This window comes from Erigeron canadensis, chromosome 2, assembly GCF_010389155.1.
Source record: "Erigeron canadensis isolate Cc75 chromosome 2, C_canadensis_v1, whole genome shotgun sequence".
Classification (NCBI taxonomy): Eukaryota; Viridiplantae; Streptophyta; class Magnoliopsida; order Asterales; family Asteraceae; genus Erigeron; species Erigeron canadensis.
The window spans coordinates 4895570-4915621 of record NC_057762.1 but is presented as its reverse complement, the minus strand read 5'-3'; the positions used below and the strand labels follow the sequence as shown (position 1 = coordinate 4915621).

The following is a 20052-nucleotide window of genomic DNA, read 5'->3' as shown; positions in this document are numbered from 1 at the left end:
TATGTGATGCAAGTCAATATTTAACGATTGAAAATGGCATAACCTATGATTGACGATTGAAATTGAAATTGAGATTGAAAATGATGTTTGATGAGATGATTGAGGTTGCTAGGCACATGTAGGGATGATATCTTCCTATTGTGTTATTCGATTAACATGTGATGATGATGGTTAAATATCTGACATGTGATGATGATTGTTATATGCTTAACATGCGTATGATATTTATAAGATTGATTTAATTGGCAACCTCTTTATAAAACCTATGGTTATCTTACTCGGCTTTTTAAGCTCACACTTGTTTTTGTTGAAAATGTTGTGTTTCCTCAGATTGGTCATTAAAGATTGCATAGAGTGAGACATGGGTAGATGGTTGCTATGACGAAGACTTATTGTTGCCATAGTTTTGCTTCATCTTTCCTAGACGTTTATTTATTAGGTTGATTGAGACTTTATTGTCATTTGGTTGTTTATGGATTTTTTGAATTGTCGTTGTGATGCAGTAAGTAACACCAGAATTATGTTTAAAAGGGACCTTTCCGCATTAAATGATTGTTTTACTTTAAAAAATTTTGAAATCCATATTTTATAAAGTTGGGTGTTACATTTTAGTTCTGCTTCAGTTAGTATACTTGTTGCCTCGTGTTTATACGAACTTGACCTTTTTTTAATGTGTGATACATGGTTCTTTGAAAGATAACCAAATGGTTTCAGTAACTAGTTTTGAACAAGTTGTCGTCATTTTTGATTATACCATTCCTTTTAGTAACTTAAACTTATGGTTTTGTTGTCATGATAGTTTCGCAAGTCTGTTCAAAGTTGTAGAGTTTAGTTGTTCCATTAATCATAGTATCTAATTCTATTCTGGTTACAAAACAAGGTTCTGTATGGTTATTAATTATGGATATTGTAATCTGCTTTTCAAACTTATCATATTTTGAAACTCATTAGACTTTTATAAGAAACTTTGTTTTGTTAATGTCATATGGAACGAGTATTAATATGTAATTTACCCCGAGCTATTAACCACCTATGGGGTACCATAGGCATATCATTGGAGGCACCAATGGTGTGACACTACCCATGACAGTGTAATTAGTTCATGGCGTCTCCTTTTGTGTGCTTTAAAAAAACATTGGTCATTCTGTTAGGAGGCGTATCAGTCGACTCTAGTTTGTAGGTTCTGTTAAGGTAGATGTTGTGTTGTGCCCGACACACCATTTCACATTTGTAGGGTACATTTGGATATGCAGTCCGTTGTACATATGTCTGACACTTGTTTATTGGTTCATGTGACTGGGTATGCAAGTGTATGTGTTTTGTGTAGGAGCTCGATGGGTATTGAAAATATGGAACTTTGAAATATAAGTATTTTGATAATGTTGGATCTAAAAATATGAAGCTATGTAGGCTTTTTGATAACTTTGGATTTTGATTTGTGTCGTGAATAATGTGAAATTATTTATTTCATCATATAATTATATTATGTCTCGAATTAGCCTTTATTTAAACTCATTTTAAATCTTTGGTCCGTCAAGGTAATTTCAGGTTCTTCGTTGGTCAAAGTATTTATTTGAAAATATCTTGCCTCTTATAGTTATTGTTATACATCATTCTATATCCGCGCACTGAGCAATTGGCTCAGCCGCAATTTTCTTTTTTTCCCTGCGGCAGGTAATCAATGGGATTTTGGGCAAAGTGATGTGAGAGATATTGGAACCGGATGGCGCATAAGTTCTTATTTTTAAGTTCTAGTTGTTCGTTGGATTTTGAAGATTTTTTATTTTGGACAATAGTACTTTTGTTAGTCTATTTCGGCATTGGATATTTGAAACACTTCCATTTATTGCTCGTCATTTTGCAATAAGATATTATGGTTTTAATTTTACATAATATTCTTTAGTTTGGTCCATGACTCCCTAGTTTTCTTCCTTGAGAAAGGTAGGGTGTTACAACACGAGTATGAAATTTCAAGCAATTTCAAATGTTGCAGTTGTTTTTTTGTGTTAGGACATGTCAACACTGATAATGGAAAACAAATGAATACAGAAGATAGGGATGGGTGGGAGAATAGGCTAACGTCATTAGGGAGTGTTTAAGTGTAGTTTTTTTTATTGGCTATTGAATAATCCTTGTGATTTGTACCTTCTCCATGGGTATTGAAAAGCTTGTCTAAAGTGTAAAATACCATATGTTTTTTTTCTATATAAATGTGATCCTCTTAACTTCTAATTCATCCTCCTAATAAAAAATCATGACACATGTTGGTAGCCCACTGGTAAGATATTTGACTTTGGGAGGTTCCAATTGGGTTCGAATCTCACTTCCCATATTTGTGGGGTGGACTAATGGGAATTTTTTTAAAGTCCCGATTTCTATGCTTACATATAATTTAGAAGTAGAAGTAGGATAGAATGACGTTAAAATTAAATAAATACATAAAAATAAAAAAATGATGCAATCAAAAGATGAAATTATGAAAAAGAATTAGTAAATTACACTTGACATTAAGTTAAGACATTAAGAGGATTATTAGGAATAGGCCAAAGTACTTTTTTCGTCCATGTGGTTTTTTGAATAAGCATTTTACATTCTCGCCGTTAACTTTTGGCTAAAATCGTCCATGTGGTTTGCATTTCGTCCTTGAATCCGTTAACCCCTTACACGTGAGGGGCATATATGTCTTTTCACCCATTTATCCCTATGGTTAAGTGCAAAGTTCGTCCTTATGGTTTGTCGTTTTTGCATTTTTCTTCCTTGTATTTAACAAACCTCCAAACAAAAATTTAATCAAAAACCAAAACAAACTCAAATCAAAAACCTATATATACACCTACATATGAGGATCTAATTTAATACCAGTCGATACAACTAATTTATTTTATTTTATTTTTTAAAAAAAAGCTATAAAACTTACTACAATTTAACGAAAATAGTCAAAAGATAATTACAATTCACTAAAAAAAATTAAAAAAAAAAAAACCAAATAGGTACTGTATAACAAAATACCAGAAAGTTCACAAATTACAAAAAATAACATTACAGTATTATAAAATTAATTTTTTAAAAAATTCAAAAAATAAAAATGTGAATACTGGAAGTACCAGAACGGTAATACCGAAAATATCAGAAATAGTTGTACCGGGTTATCCTCTGATACTGGTATTACGGGTAATACTATCGGTATTTAAAACATTGTATGTGCATGTTTGGATTTGAAAGTGATTGAGCAGGTCCTCAAACGTAAGTATATAGGTTTTTGTTTTGTTTGGATTAGATTGGTACGATAATTTTTGTTTGTTTTTTTTTTTTTAATTTTTCCTGAATTTGTTAACGACGAGGACGAAAAATGCAAAAAAGATAAACCACAGGGACGATTTTTGCACTTAACTCTATGAAAAGACGAAAATGTCCCTCACGTGACTTGCATGTGAGGGGGTTAATGGCAAAGTTATAACAGCAGGGACGAAATGCAAACCACAGAGACTATTTTAACGACGAGGATGAAAAATGATTATTCGAAAAACCACAAGGACGAAATGAGTACTTTGGCCTTAGGAATATGTGTTAGGGGAATTAATCATTTTTCATAAATATAATATGGTTTTAGGTAAATAAAAACAATTATTAAAATAAAACGGATAAAACAAGATGTTTCCTAAAAATATAGGAAAATAAGCTTTTCCCGGTTTAAAAAAAAAACGATTAAAATCGCAAAGCACACTTGCAATTATTTTACTACAGTAATAAATAAGATTTTTTGCAGTTTTAAGTGAAGTAAAACACTTATAACAAGCCATGTATTGTATTGAAATGATTAGTTATCGAACTTATCAGGTTATATTGAAAAAGAAGATTGTGAACCAATCCCTTAGCTTCTTCTCTTGTACCATTTCCTTCTTATATCCACCTGAATATTTGTTGGTCTCATCTTACGTGTTTCTTGACAATTACTTAGTAAACGAGTGATGATAAAGTACCTTCAACATAAGTTTGATTGTACACAACTACACATTAGATGTCATAGTTTAATCTACCATTTAATCTACCTCTAACTCATTATCATCACCCAAAACATTGTTGACTTGGATTCTAGAGGCATTCATCATCACCCAATCGGAGAATTCACGTGAAGATAACAGTTGAGATACAGAGTCTCTGGTCGACCTCTCGGTGAATTCCTCCCATTCTGTCCTTGAGAAGTTCTTTCTAGGTAGGGTCGGGTGAAATGTTGAGTAGAATTGTTGACTTGCCTCAGGGAAGATTAATCTGATAATTTATAGACGAATAGATATAAATTAGCAAAACTAATCATATGATCTGAAATATTGAGATATAAATAAACAGCATCGATCTATTTAAACATTAAAAAGTAATTATTGTAAGGGGTTTCAAATGCATTGTAAGGGGTTTCAAATGCAACCTTAAACATTTGCAAGCAGATTTAGCATGCAAAGCACAACCAGGCTTTAAAAAGTTGAGTGATAGCCACCCGAGTACAAAACTATACCCAGGCCACAAATATATGAAATCTGCATAATACACCAAGTATTGAATTCATTTTGTGTATGACAATCCTGGCAAAAAGAACTGACCGGAAAACTGAAAATGACAAACTGTTTTTGAATCAACTAGTAATATAGACTGTAGATATTGTGATGTTTAGGGTCTATATTGTAATATGGTGGTCTATACAAGTACACCTTACATGGACACATCATTCTTGGCAATATAAATATTTCAAAAAAGGAAAAAAATAAGTTATACTATAAAAAATTACTAGAATATTTCTTGGCAATCCACCAAAAAAGCTGATTCTTTCAAATAGATCCAAAAGTTTCTTTTGAGAACCCCAGCCCCTTTATTTATCTTTCTCTAAACCAAAAAAAAATACATGCCCATGATCCTAAGCGAACAAAATATGGGAACAAACTAGTCTCTTCATGTCAAAAGTATAACGTATACATACTGAGCTTAGCTACCAATGCAAAAAGACCTTAAAAGTTCTATAGCATTATTAAACTGGTCTCTAAAGCAATGTATGATACTTGTGCTCCTACTTTTGCTTTTGAAGAATAGGTCAACGTATCAAGAGTATAGAAGCATTTAACTTTGAATATTTTTTATTTTGAAAGGCAAACAACCTCCAGGTTGGCGGCAATACAACTAGGAAGACCGTAGGTATACTTAATGTAATAAGAGAAAATGAGAAAAATGAAAATATTGGCTCAGATAAGAGGGGCCACGAAAAACACAGGGTTAAATAAAACTTACTCATTATAACGCTGCTTAAGGAAGCTAATTGCATAATATAGCATCAAACAGAAACCGACTATTAACACTCCGAGCATGGGATAGCGCCTTGCCAACAACACTGCATCACAGAATTTGACAAAACAAAAACGCTGAACAGTTCTGACAAAATTAAACATTGGAACAAATATAGGATTATGCATTCTTGTAAATTCATATTTCGCATTTCATTCAACCAGGAAAACCTTCTCTTTTAAAATGACAAAAAAGACCATTTAACTTGCAGTTACCACAAACTGTATTAGCATAAATTAAAAAGAAAATTTTGTACAAGTTCGCTCAGTTTCAGTCTTGCTAGAGTCGTGTGAATACAAAATACAGAAGCAAATTCATACCTTCATCAAGAGTGACAGTTACAAAACCAGAAACCTCCGCAACAAACTTGACATCAATAAAATTTTGCTCATAAGGTGATATAATAGAACTCCATAACGCCTTTTGCATGGATCTCCAATCATCCTTTTTACACATACACAAGCCAAGTGACGCGTCCCTGCAGACAAGTTTCGAGATGGGTTGAGGTCCTTTTTACATAATGAAAATTAAAAATATATTATAACGTACAGAAATGCCATTCAAAGTTTCTTACTTACTGGTGAAGACAAATTCGAATACTCTTATACCAGTCATTAAACCTTGGCAACGACGGAACCACAAAAACACGGTATGCTTTGACATAGCTCCACAGCTCCATTCTCAATATGCTACGGACGAGAACACGTTCACAATATTCTACATTTTTAGTACTTTGAGACGAGCCATGAATCGGCTTCGGGGTGATATTTATATCCCGATTTCTCACATCAATGCCTGTCAATACAAATGACGAGCAATTAATATTTCAACTATACTAACTATAATTGCCAAAGTGTATAACTACAATTGTCAATAGATTGACTTTTAACTTTTTACTCAAAACTGAATACTCATTATGTTTACTAGGACACTACAGGTCAGACCGTCAGACCGCCTATAAAACTTTGATGAAGCATAATGCCGTTCAAGTGACTCAAACTTAGCGAACATGCTATTTAACCTAAGCAAAACCCAATAAATACACCCAATACATCCCCATAAGTTAATATCTCTATTACTATTATATACAGATTACAAGTAAAAATGCTCAGATCAAACTTTGGTCAGCTATCTACTAATAATCAAATGTGATTCAAGGCATAATATTAATATGTAAACATAATCCACAGAGGTTTACACCTACAAGCACTCAAACAAATCCCATTATCAGATTAACATCTAAGGTCAAACTTCGCCAGCCATCAGAACAAATTTTAAAAGTTTAGCAAACTCATTAAAAGTTTAGCAAACTCATTAAAAGTTTAGCAAACAAAAACAAAACAAAATCCTAGATATACAAGACAAAACAAAACAAAATCCTAGATATACAAGACAAATTTACCTAACATCTTGATAAATAATTTATTTAACCACTTACTGCACTTACATCACATGCTCACAAAAATAACACATGCCACAAAGCACAAATTGCCGTATAGTGTCAACTGTCAAGAAAATACAATGCAATGAAAACTATTTATTAAACAACCCTAAATGTTCCTTTCATTAGTATATAAACTACTCAAAACAAAATTTGAGCACCAAGCCACCACAATCACACGTACATCCAAATGAATTTGCATGTGTAAAGGCATATCTACAATAAAAAAAACCATTAGCATTTTCCTTTGGTTCTGCTATTCTTATCACATTTAGTAAGTTGCACCAATAAACCCTAAATTGAGCACCATCACAACAGCATTATTTCATCAATCATACTTTAAATCAGCCACTTGCAATTGATGATATTTGTATAGGCTAATAATGCATTGTCAATAAGATTGTCTTGAGAGAATGAGGAGCTAAAGGACAAGTTGAATTTGTTCTTTGTCTAATGTGATCAAAATTGATATTAATGAAGAAGACAAGTTATATATTTATTTCAGATGAAGAACAATGAGAAACAGATAACAAAAGAATTGAACAAGCTCATTTGAGCACTAAAGAGGGTCTACAATAACAAAATGATGCAAAAAAAAGATACTTAGAAAAATGAATGAAAATCCAAAAGAATTTATTGTAACACAGACGAAAAGAAGAGCAAAAAGCCAAGGCCTTTATTTTCCAATCGACACCCAAAGAGATTTTGCCACAGGCTACCAAGAAAAGAACAGCCAAAAAAGTAAAGAAATTGTTAAAATTTCGTAATGTTAGGGCTGACCGAGTCAAGAAGGCAAGACAATAAATCTTGAAAGTGAATTTGAAATGAATAAGGTGGGATGCTTCTTTTTTATACACTGTTCCGAGTGGTAACCATCTTGGAGTTTCCCGGCATCAGAACCAAATGATGGATACTAAAGTAGGCTTGATGGCCGGTAGCAAGGTCGTATCAGTGAGCTAGATGGAAAAGAACCTCAGGAGGTAAAACTGCTGGTGGATAACAAGCCAGGTATTGTGTAAATGAAGAATGCAGGGTTCCATGGAAGTGGAGTGGAGCATGTGAATGGACTGTGGAGACTTGCAAAAGGAATAAAGGATGACTAAGGCGCTTTCAAGAATAAAGGTTGCAGAGATGACTGAGTTAATTCGGGTTAGAACTTGAAGGCAAAGGCCAACATTAAAAGCGCGAATGTTGGTTAACGTTGACAAAGAATAGTCAAAGCAAAAGTTAATGATTGACCTGGCAAAATGACTGTCTCACAAAGTGGAGAAGTAGTAAAAAAATTGTTTGGGGGGTACCAGATAATTTAAAGTTTTCTGATTCTATTTAACTTAGCTGCAGTAGTAGTTTGATTCATTCTCAGCCAATTAACGGTGCCATAGCATATTTTTTGCCGAAACTTATAGGAACACTAATTTTTGAAAGTATTGACACTAAAGTCTCAAACATTGACAATGTTTAAGCTTGACTTTTGATATTTCTATAAAGTACCAAGTATATAGAGTACCTCTATAACTACATAGCATAAATTATAATATGTAATAAAATAAAACAATACAAAGTAATGTACCGTATGGAGTGTCATCCCGGCCACAAACAGCGATAAATGCATCTTCAATGGATGTTTTCACGACCACGTTATTGCAAATGTTTTGGAAAAATCGTGGGTGCCTCGTCGCGTGTTCAGATAGCCGAGCACAGTGTTTCTCAAATAGCAGAGTCTACAATGATCATATACACAAATCTAAGTAGTCAATTTCGGTGGTATTTTGGTTTTCATTCCTCCTCTAGGATTTTCAGTCCCGATATTTTCAGTGAAATTTACGAAAATCAGTCCAAATTTCTGTTGGTGGCATTCGGATTTAAGGTTTTCAAATATTTTAAAATTTGTTTTTGTCCATACTTAGACACAACATAATATACACTAATAATTGCAAGCATTAACACTAATCTATTAAATATTGACACTTTTAGGCTTGACTTTTCATATTTCGATTAAAAAATAAGTATTAACTATTATATTTATAATATATAAAGATACTGTATAATATTAAAATCGCCAAAATAAACTTCAAATTTGGGTAAGTTTGGGTCCTTCACCGAAACACCGAGATTTCGATCCTTAACTATATAGATACTCATGGAGAAGTACGTAAGCTAAACTGCTTTTTTTAGTAAAACTTACACTATATCCTTCACACTGCCAATCGTCATTCTGTGAAATGCTGCTACCTGAATGGAGAATTGATGGACCATTTTCCGGCCCAAAAAGAAGAATCCCGATCATCTCCATACTTCTATCCAAATATGCAAGATGTGTAAAATACTCTCTAATCTCTTTCACAACTACAACCCTTTCAGATCTTGATGAGCTTCTGTACTGCAGATACAAATAATAAAAAAGGGTAGCATACCAAATTGTCACGTCTCTATCAAAAAACAGCTAAAATATCATATGATTACTCACCTTTTCCCATAGGTAAAAACGATAAACGTCTTTTTGTCTCAAATTGCCCAAATTATCCAATTGGGTTCGGTTGCTAACTGCTTCTAGCACTTCCCATCTTGGAGGATTACCAGCAGTATTGGAGGGTAAGGCCGCCAGTATCACCGATACGAAAAGTAAGTAAAAAAGACGGGAACTCTTCATTAAAGCTGTAAAGACATTATTCACCATCATTAGCTTTTTAATATTAACGGAAAAGCTTTTATACTAAACGATGTGTCAGATAACCTTGATCAAACAAGTTAACTTGCTTTTTCCTCCCTTTTAGTCTATTTCTTCATAGTACTTTTATGTAGACAATGCTCAAAAGAAAAATCAAATCACGATTGCTGAAATAAAAGCTGAATAAAAAAAAAATCGGGTATAGATAAAAGTAACCTATATTTGAGCAGCTGGAACTACATAATGGTGCAGAAATGGAGAAGCATGAGATTGATTTTTGGGAGATCGTTATTCAGGAAAAATCCTAGTTGAACACATATTCTGCGTTTCAGGTTTTCCATAGATAACAAAAAAATTAAATCCATGTTGAACACCTCCATGACTAAAACTAAACATGCCTTATTTATCCAAACAACACATATTGTTTAGGTTAATAAAGTACAAAAAAGTAATATTAAAGCTCTAAATTAACAACTTATTTTCAGTTTTGTCCCAACAATATCCACGTAGTCACTCAACTTTCAAATTTTGTTCCGACATAATCACTTGTGATATTTCACTACAGGTGCAACTACTAAAGTAGAGTTGGGTTGTATTTCTTTACAAAAAAAGTTGCAGACATTTTACTTTGACATTTTGTTCCAAAATAGTCATAATACTTTCATTTCTGTTGTTAAGTAGTAACTATGCAGTGCACATCAGAAAAAGTGAGGGATAACGATACCCAAGTACAAAACTATACACAGGCCACACACATATATGAAATCAGCATTATACAAATGCATATATAACGGCAAACAAACTCAAGGTCGGCGGCAATATGTATAGCATTCCTCAAAGAAAAAATCCAATTTCAGATTTGTTAAACTAAAACCCAAAATTTATATCTACAAAATGTGAATAGCCAAAATCAGACAGTAGGCATAGGTGGAACTACATGTATATCAGGGTAGTCCGGGCTAAATTCACAATGTTTAAAGTGATGTATTTTTTTTTTATTGGTGCTACGAATTAAATAAATGTAGGATACCGATCAATGTAATAACTTTTAATTTTCAAACTATTTTCCTATCAATAACACATATAAAGATGTACTAGTTGCCTAAATTCAGATTTATAAAAGTAACCTAAATTAGAGCAGCTAGCACTACATATTGAGAGAATCCTACTTCAGGCACAAAATGAAATTATTGATTATCCAGAACAAACACATGGTTATCTATTAATTACAAAATTATAGATATAGATACATAATATATATATAGGGTTTCGAACAGTACCTGGATTTCGGATGCAGATGTGGCGACGACGAACTGAAGCAGCAAGAAGAAATGTGCAGGTGAAATTTTTGCAGGTGAAATGTGCAATTGAAGATGAAGAAGAAGCAGTAAACAGCGCGAAATCGCCAAAAAGAGGTTACCAATCCATTTCATTTTTGGTAGGTGAAAATGTACAATGGCACGCCACAGTCCACACAACCCTTGTTTTGTTTTTAGGGTGATATTTGTTACACTTTTTTTTAAGAGTAAATTACACTTTTTGTGAAGTTGACACATTTTTTATTTTGTAAAAATTACAATTTTTTTAATCATCTTCCCTTGCCAAACGTCGTTAAGTTTCAGCCGTTAAGTCGGACACGTACAACACACGTGAGGGACTGAAACTGCAAAATTGACAAATTTAGGGACGAAAACTGAAATTTACATTTCTGTTGTCATCATCTTCATCTTCTCTGGCTGATTTTCGTCGGAAAATTCGCCGAAAAACTTAAAATGCCGATATCTCACTCGTTTATTCGAATTAGACCACGAAACCACCACCGAACTTCTCAAAATTAATTTACGCACGAATCCTTATCAAAAGATTTCAGATTCAACACTTGCCAGAAAACTCAAAATACCCATAACATGGATTTTGAGCAATATTTCTGTACGATTTAGCTTGTTCTAAGAATGCAATAAATCTGTTTTCACAGATAATTCCATGTTGGATTAGGTGTGCGTGCTTCTCATTAAGACACCAATGGTTTGTCTCATTTATTATTCCATAAGCTCTGCACCAAAAATAAAAGTACAAAATGGGGAGAGACCTTCATGTGGGTTCGGTTTTTGTCAATGAGGCAAATACATAAGATCAAAAAATTAGAAATATATATAAAGAGGAAGCAAAGATGGACGAAAGGACCAAGAGGCCTGACAAGCCCCTGCAACTCAAATATTTCAGATCAAACTTTTCGATCGTCGTCACTTGATTCTTAGTTTATGTAATAAAAGTTCAAAGCAATTTACAGTTCTTCGCTCTTGTTCTATATTTTGTATAAAAACTGTAAATCTGTTGTTCATGAAATTCTTACGTCGAAATCTCATTCTGAAAGTTGTTACAAGTTTACTATTGATTCATCAAGTATTGTGTTATAACATAAGTGGGCCAAAAGTTATAACAAAAAGAAAATCTAAAAAACCAGAAAAAACATACAAAAAGGTCTATAACTCCTAGAAAACAGCGTTTTTGGGCCTGAAGACTGACCCAAATCACCTTCGGCAGTCTGTAGCTTGATGCTCCTCTTTCCGACGGTCGTTTTGATAGGTCATATGTCAAGATTGGAGTCCTGTAGCAAAAGTTATGGCCGTTTTAGTGAAGACCTCTTTTTGTCTTGTTCTTCTAAGTATTTCGGGCTTGATCTTCAATACTTGGGCTTGGGCCTGCATCAAGTTATTTTTGTTGCATGTTGCTTTCTATAAATCTAATGTGGGAAGCAAAAAATCATAAATCAAATGGAGGGGTGGCCCGTTTGATATTTTGTATGGTGTACTGATTTGGAACTACATATGTTGTTGCATACTTCTTCTTTTATTTATGAACGTTCGTGTCACGGGACGGCTAGCCGTTACATTCATTCGGGCAGACAGTCACTAGCGACCGATCTACGAAGTCAGAGACCACAGGGGAGGTAAAACCTCGTCTGCTCAGACTCGAAACCTGGTCTCCCAGAATCCAAGCATCATTGTAAGACTTCAGAACGTCGCTGCTGGGGTTTAAACCCAATTGGCATTGCATACTTGCATCTCTTGAAACACATTAGTGTTTAACATTATATGGGTAAAGACTAAAGAGGCCTACAGATTGATAAACCCAGCTCTAACATTCCCTACAATGTGTTAAAATAAGAAGATTCCTAACAATTTGTTTTACCATTTAAGAAATCTTATACAAATCTTAAAAACCTAGACTAAATTTATACAAATATTAGATAAACATCTCAAATTTCATTCTTCTAGACTTCGATTTTTCATACCTGCAAAAAATGAAACAGAGAACAATTACTTAAAAAATGAAGCACAAAAAAGTTGACATATAAGATGCAATTACAGAAACTACATGATTTATGATGACATGATGAAAAATCCCATATCTAAAAATATCCATAACATGAGAATAAGTACTTTATAATTCTCCAAAAATGACAAGATAAGAGAAACGAGTTTTATTTCCAGCATTTTATCTTAGAAAATTTCATTATGAAAATGAAGTGACATTATAAGTGCACAAATGATGTAACATTATAAGACCACAATATGAAATACAATAGTCACGGAGTTACCATGTGGTTTAATGTTCTTTACGTTACATGTAACAATAAATGCTTCCTCGATCGCTGCCCTATTATCCATAGATTCTTACCAAAGCTAGAATGTAATCCATGCCATATTTGGTTAGCAAATAACAATGCTAGCTTCTCAAACCAGTAAACCTTCAACCGAACCAATCATATATAGTTAAAAAAAATCACATACATAAATGGAAAATTACATAGTTATAACCACAATAACTCATCTCAAAGCACATGTCCACCTTTCTATTTTATGTCTCAAAATAATTGTCCACTCCCAAGACAGATAAGTATAATTAACCAAGTTTCTCATTGACTCATTCTACCCATAATCACCCCCATGACAAAACTATATTGATTGTTCTGGGAAAAAAAAAACTATATTGATTATTGTTTCTTTAAAATGTGTGTTTAAAATTCAGTTAACTCAACACTCTGAAATGATTGCAAGTTCTTGAATATCGTGTTCTTTACTTTGTAGACAATAATTTGAGATGGGGTGAATATATGTTGGTTTATGTAAACGTACCACAAATCTTTAACATTTCCAGTCATCCACTACAGGTACCCTAGGATCTCTAATTGAGTGGAGGATAGAACGACCTTTTGTGGTCCAAAAAAAGCAATCGCTTATTCTGCGAGAGACTTAGTCTGAAAATTTGAAAAAGGCAAATAACATTAATAAAATTAAAATACTTGTTTGGAATCTCAGATCTCATGACATGACCAAATATTACTCTACCTGACTTGCTAGACAATTGGAAACTTAATCACGGCTTAGATTCTCGTTAGATTCACTTTGCCTAAGTAACTAGTATTGTTCCTAGACTCACACTACTCTTTAAACAAACTCTCGTTAGATTTATTGTTCAAGCTTTAATCACATAAGTTTCTGTTACTAATTCATCTTTTAGGATACCAGACTCTTAAGCCATGACCAGATATTAATTCTCTCCGGTGACTACAATGCACGTTTCCATGTCACTGGATCGCGTCTCACATTGTTAAGCATCATGTTCAATTCGGCCTAATTACCATGGTTCCGGATCCTTCAATTATAAGTGAATCACCTTTTACATCTAGTTATAGACCGACTAGTGTTTTCCATCTTTATGTATTAATCCTAGTGCATGATTATAGAACGATCATCAAAATTAAATCAATACATCCAGATATAGAACCGATAATGATATGAAGAACTAGTAAAACATGGATCTACGATAAACAGTAGAACACACTCCAATAGATCTAACAAATAAAGTAAAATAGATAAACGTCTACATGATCACATCGATTCAAACAAGCGTTCAGCCTATTAGCCCACCATTATTAAAGAAATAACAAAGTCTGAAAAGATGAAAGAAATTTTTTACCAACTGAAAGTAAATAAAAGAGATAGATCTAGGTAGAAGATGAAGATCAGAAGGTAGTAGAAGCTCCAAAACCTCCTTGGAATCTGCAAAGTCGACCTAGGATTTGTAGGTGGCGGATAGGGTTGTTGAATCGGCTCTCTCTTAGGGTTTTAAGGGCTGCTTTGACTTAGATAGAGGTGAAAGTCAATTGCTGATATAGGCCGCCCAGCGGCGCTAAGCTAGTCTGTTGATGGGTCAGCGGCGCTGGCAGCTCCTGTTGTTCATCGATTTGCTTCGTTCGACTCCTAAATCACCTCCTTGTGTCTTGTAACTTCATAGGCCTCCATGTTGAGTTGCTTGATGCCATTTACCCTCACTCGCATCTTCCGTGAACATGCGTATATATCGAATCCATTAAGTACCAATAGTTCCGGAACATTACTCATTTTAAACATTGAAATGTGGCCTTTTGATAGGGGATTTTATTACAAAATAAACGCTCATCATACTCCGAACGCGCTTCTTCCATGACTTGGGCATTATTTTCACCACTCACTCCGTTTCTTGTCAAAACTCAACCAAATGATGTTGAACTTGGAACTTGCTCTTTGATCTTTCTCCATTTCTAGGTAACTTGATTAGCTTGTCGTTGACAGTTGACTCTTGCATTGTAGTTGGATAGGATTTTTCCAAAAAAAAATTACCGCTTTGGGAGTTGCCAAGGTTCGGGTCTTTGAAGCCATTTCGAACTCAGTCCACAATTTTGAGTTTGGTTCCTTTGGTTATTAGGATTGTTTGCCTTTAGTCTTGCGGGCAGCTTTGGCTTTGCGTTTGGGTTGCGATTTGGGGCCAATTTTGGCAACAGGTTCGGGGTTGGGTTAGTTTGCATATCTTCGGATTGATATGGTGTTGATCATGATGAGCTTTCGTGATAATTGAAAGCATTTGAATATACATTAGAATACTTGGTGGAGATCCCCTCAAGTTAAGGTCAAGTTAAACAAATCTTGACTATATAATCAAAGGTCAAGATTCAAAAGTCATGATAAAAGATGATTTTTGAATCTTTACCTTTGATTAAAATTCAATGGTCAAGATCTCGTCAAGTTATGGAATTTGATGGAATTCTCTCCCTATAATACTAGATGAATTTTGACATGTTTACCATTTCTCTTAATAACTACTTAGTACTATACTTTGTTTATTGAGAACTTTCATCTAGTAAGGATTAATCATTTTTCTTATTTAACTTATTATTACAACCCCTTTAATGTAAGTGGACTGAAATTTCAAACTCTAGACCTTTTTTACAAAATGCAGGAGTCATTATATTAGAAGGCATTAGATACCCATATGTAAAAGTTCAAGATTCAGCGGCGGAACCAGGATTAAAAGGGATGGGTAGCACAAAATTTTTTATCGTTGACCTTATATTGACGTAAATAATAATACCTGCTAAAGTGTTATGACTTTTAGCGATTTTTAAAATTTTTGGTTTTTGTAAAGGAAAAATTCATAAAAAGATAACCTTTGTACACAAATTTTCTATTAAAGATAACCTATTTAGTATCCGTCTATATAAAGAATCTCATTTTTAATAATTTCGCAATAAATGAAATGTCGTTATTTTTTAACGACATCCCTCCGTTAAGTGTCACGTCTCCACTTATCATAAAACTTTCCTATATGTGTTTTTATACACAAAAAAACATTCAGATTGCGAAATTTCAAATCAAAACTTTCTTTTAGACACAAAAACACACTTACACACACATATATATGTATTTCAAAAAAACAAAACACATCCAAAATTTACTTTTATACAAAAAAAAAACATACATATATATGTATTTTCAGTCAAAGTCCAATGTCACATAAGCAATTTCGATGACATGGCAGTTGTGAGTGTGACGTGACACTTAACGAATGACTGACGTTAAAAACTAAAGACGTTCCATTTATTGTGAAATTTTTAGAAATGTGATTTTTTAAATAGACGAAAACTAAATCGGTTCTCTTTAATGGGAAATTTGTATAAAAAGTTTATCTTTTTATGGATATTTTTTCCTATCTTTAATGATTTTTTTGCGAGTTATTCTTTGACACTTTGATAGTTTCTATTTATCATGCAATTGCACAAGTATGTCTTTATGAGTTTTATTAGGATAATCTTTCGAAAGTTTAGAATCAGTTACATTAACAAGTATCTATATTTGTTTGACCCGTAGCACCAATAAAAAATATATCGTTTTTCAAAAAAATATTTACACTATACGGATCTAGAAGGCCCGTAACCCAGGCTACTCCTAAAATATATGTAGTTCCGCCTATGTCAAGATTGGGTAAATATTATACCAAACGATGCCAAACTTGTAAGATGTGATATGTTATTCTCTTTAGTCTTTATATCTTGGATTGGTTGGCCTGAATTTACAATTGTTCAGGTGCCTTAAAATGAAGTCTAGTTATTGATATATTGTCTGAAAAATACAGTAACAATAAAGACCGAAAAGTGTAAAATGTTTATTTGTATTATATTAATAATAAAATAAAATATTTTATTTGATAGGCTTCACGGAAGCTAGCTAGCAAGCCAATATGAACATGGTCGTATATAGATACGATGATACTTTGTACTTTACATGAGCATCCGTACATAGTTTGTAAAAACATATATAGAAGCAACACCATGTTCATTCTAAGCGAGATCCTGTAGCTTTAACCAACGTAAGTTGTAACTCTCATAAAATGAAATCCTGCATCATCAACAAGAGATGTAAATTATTGGCAAAATATTACTAAGATGGCAAAATGAACTTTACTCATGTAGCACGAATTAAGTTTTTTAACATTAGCCTTGCTATCTTCAAGAAATTTAAGTAACAAATTGTTACGATTTAGAAATTTTAAAGAAGATTTTTTGCAATTTTTGGCAATTTCTATTTCCCAATCGGTTGCACAAACACGACTTCAAGTTTCCTATATTGACGGGTATCCTAAGTAGTTAAAATTAGTAAAGAAAATAGCGTTTTTTTATTAAAAAAAAGGCTAATTAGTTTTAAAGGTCCTAAACTTGTCACTTTTTTTTATTTAAGTGGTTAACGTAAAATTTTATATAACGTGGGGAACATCGTGACACATAAGGGCCAAAACCACCATCTAGTTTTTGTAAAACGGTTTTGTGTGTGTTTTGACTATGTTGATTGCCATGTAGGCAAAAATGGGGCGTGTCACTACCGACAAATATTTTATTTATATACACTTGAATCTATGTATCCTCCTTTGTGGTTGGCCGTCACCGTCACCTCTTCCGTAGCCGCCACCATGTCCAACAATAAACCCTAACTCCCAAAATCTCACACGTCTTAAAAAATTTAAGATTTCAACAAACCCATCAGATTAAATGAGCGATTTTATTATTTTTGCAATGATTTGGGGAAATCTAGACACATGTACAAGATTTCAAAGCACAAGATACAAATCTGTAAATCAAGAGAGGAAAGAAAACAGGGGGTTTTACAGGTATACAAAGATCTGGAATCTTGAAGATCGGCGGAAACACACACAATAGATATGGTGGTGATTATGATGAAGTCATTAAGAAAAAAGGTATAGCAAGCGAGAGGATTCTCAGATGTCAAGTGTATAAACACACACGTATAGATATAGATATCACAAGAGAGTAGTTTAGGGAAAGTCAAAATAGTCAAAACCATCCATACGTGGCCTAAAACAACCTCCGGTATTTTTAGTTCCTCGGTGTCCTCACCATATTCCCCACGTTATATAAAATTTTACGTTGATCCCTTAAATAAGAAAAAGTGACAAGTTCAGAACCTCTAATAAAAAACCACTTTATGGGTCGAATGAACTTATAATCTATGCTACCCCTATCTTTAATGTAGTTTATTCGCCCATGGAAATAGAACTGAAATAGCTAGCACAAATATTTGTTTAAAAAATAATGAATATATAGCCATGTACACACCTGGAACAGTCGACAGTTGGACTTATTGGGACGCTGGTAGTGATTCCACATTCATTAGGAAGGCCCTCAGCCAGTTCCTCGCGAATCTGAAATGTACTTGCAGCATATTTACAACAGTTGCAAGCTATTTGCTTATCGGACTTACTCTTGCACTCATCCTCAAGCTTCTTCAACCCGTTGCAACATTCTTCTGGCGGGTTTCCACCAAACCTTAGATACGTTAAGCATGGTCCGAGCAAATGGTCAACTTCAGCACAAGTAATGGCTTCGCTTGGACGCATTGTGAGCCCGACCATGACTAGTGTTGTCAACATAACTATCACAACTCCTTTCATCTTTGATCTTATACTATACACACTTTTTCTTATTGTGTGTATATGATACCAAACATAAATAGTATGCCCAATTTATAGCAAGAATGGCGAAAGCATGCAAAGCAAGAAGATAAGTATTCAATAAGTAGCTAGTGACATTACATTCAACAATTTTAAATGTCTTTTAGTTATGGAAACGTGACAAGTATGAGATGGATTTATTCTTAACCTGTGTTTTTACTATTTTAAGCCTCGTGCGTCTCTTGTTTGACGTTTTCAACTCTTATGTTTTAAGTCACACAGCTAAAGATAGTAACTTCCGTGATATTGTTTAAGATGTTTTCCATAACGTACTCTTTTCCTATTTGAGTTTCTTTTGTTGCATCGATCATAATATCATATACAGATTCAATATTGCTATGTCGTAGAGAAATTTTTTTTATTAGATTTTACATATGAACGGTGTTGGGTACGTTTGATTTGCAATCGAGTTTACGATATGTAGAGGTTTAGAAGGACTAGCATAAATTCGATGCATGATGGTAGAATATATTATTTCTTCTTGTTCATTTTTATGAGGTGGTTTAATAGTTGAGAATATAAATGTAATTTGTTAATTTATTTTTTTGAAAATAACTTTTTTCAATGCAAAACTTATTTTATGTATATTATAAATTTTGAAAAAGTTAATCAATTTTTTAAATAAAATTTGAGATTAAGATAATATATTAAATGAGTTAATTGCATAAATGAAAAGTTTGACTGAATTATACTCATATATTGCTTAAGATAATTTATAAGAGGTATATCGTGTATTTTTCATTACTAAAATTTAAATAATTCAACATCTTTATACCATCTTTCTCTTATATAGGAGTATAAATATAAAATATGAATATGAAAGAAATCCTATCTAGACATGATAAACATAGGTCCGAAGACTATACTTAACACATTACTATATTCATCAATGATTTGCACATTAAGGGGTGTTTGGTAGGAGGGAATCATAGAGAATGGAAATGTAATATAGAATGGAAATAGTGAAAAAGAGAATGAGTATTTGAAAAGAGAATGAATTCCGTTGTTTGGTACCCACAGAGAATGAATATATATAAAAAATAAAATTTTAAATAATAATACATTTCTTACATATAACATCTTAAAAAAAAAAAATTTCTTTTCCATTCTCACCCATTCTCTACAATTTGTAGAGAATTGAGAGAATGGAATTGATTCCTCTTTCTCCTTTCTCATTCCCTTTCTTCGTCGCAAACAAACAAAGGAAGTTTTTCTCATTCCCTTTCTCCCATTTCCATTCCATCATACCAAACACTTCCTAAATGTAACT

General features: G+C 33.2%; 1 protein-coding gene across 3 annotated transcripts; it reads right to left on the bottom strand.

Moving 5' to 3' along the window:
- Positions 1-3954: 3954 nt before the first annotated feature.
- Positions 3955-10897, bottom strand: LOC122588745. Of its 3 annotated transcripts, XM_043760924.1 has the most exons (9): positions 10718-10897; positions 9654-9758; positions 9237-9424; positions 8955-9149; positions 8340-8490; positions 5907-6123; positions 5649-5806; positions 5275-5374; positions 3955-4269 (listed from the first exon to the last, which is right to left on the bottom strand). In XM_043760924.1, exons 3-9 carry the CDS (start codon positions 9417-9419, stop codon positions 4041-4043), a joined length of 1233 nt encoding a protein of 410 aa, XP_043616859.1. In that variant the 5' UTR covers positions 9420-9424; positions 9654-9758; positions 10718-10897; the 3' UTR covers positions 3955-4040. The 3 variants fall into 3 exon arrangements, with proteins under 3 accessions (XP_043616859.1, XP_043616857.1, XP_043616858.1); XM_043760922.1 differs by lacking the exon at positions 9654-9758; XM_043760923.1 differs by lacking the exons at positions 9654-9758; positions 10718-10897 and adding an exon at positions 9504-9608.
- Between the last annotated feature and the right edge of the window lie 9155 nt (positions 10898-20052).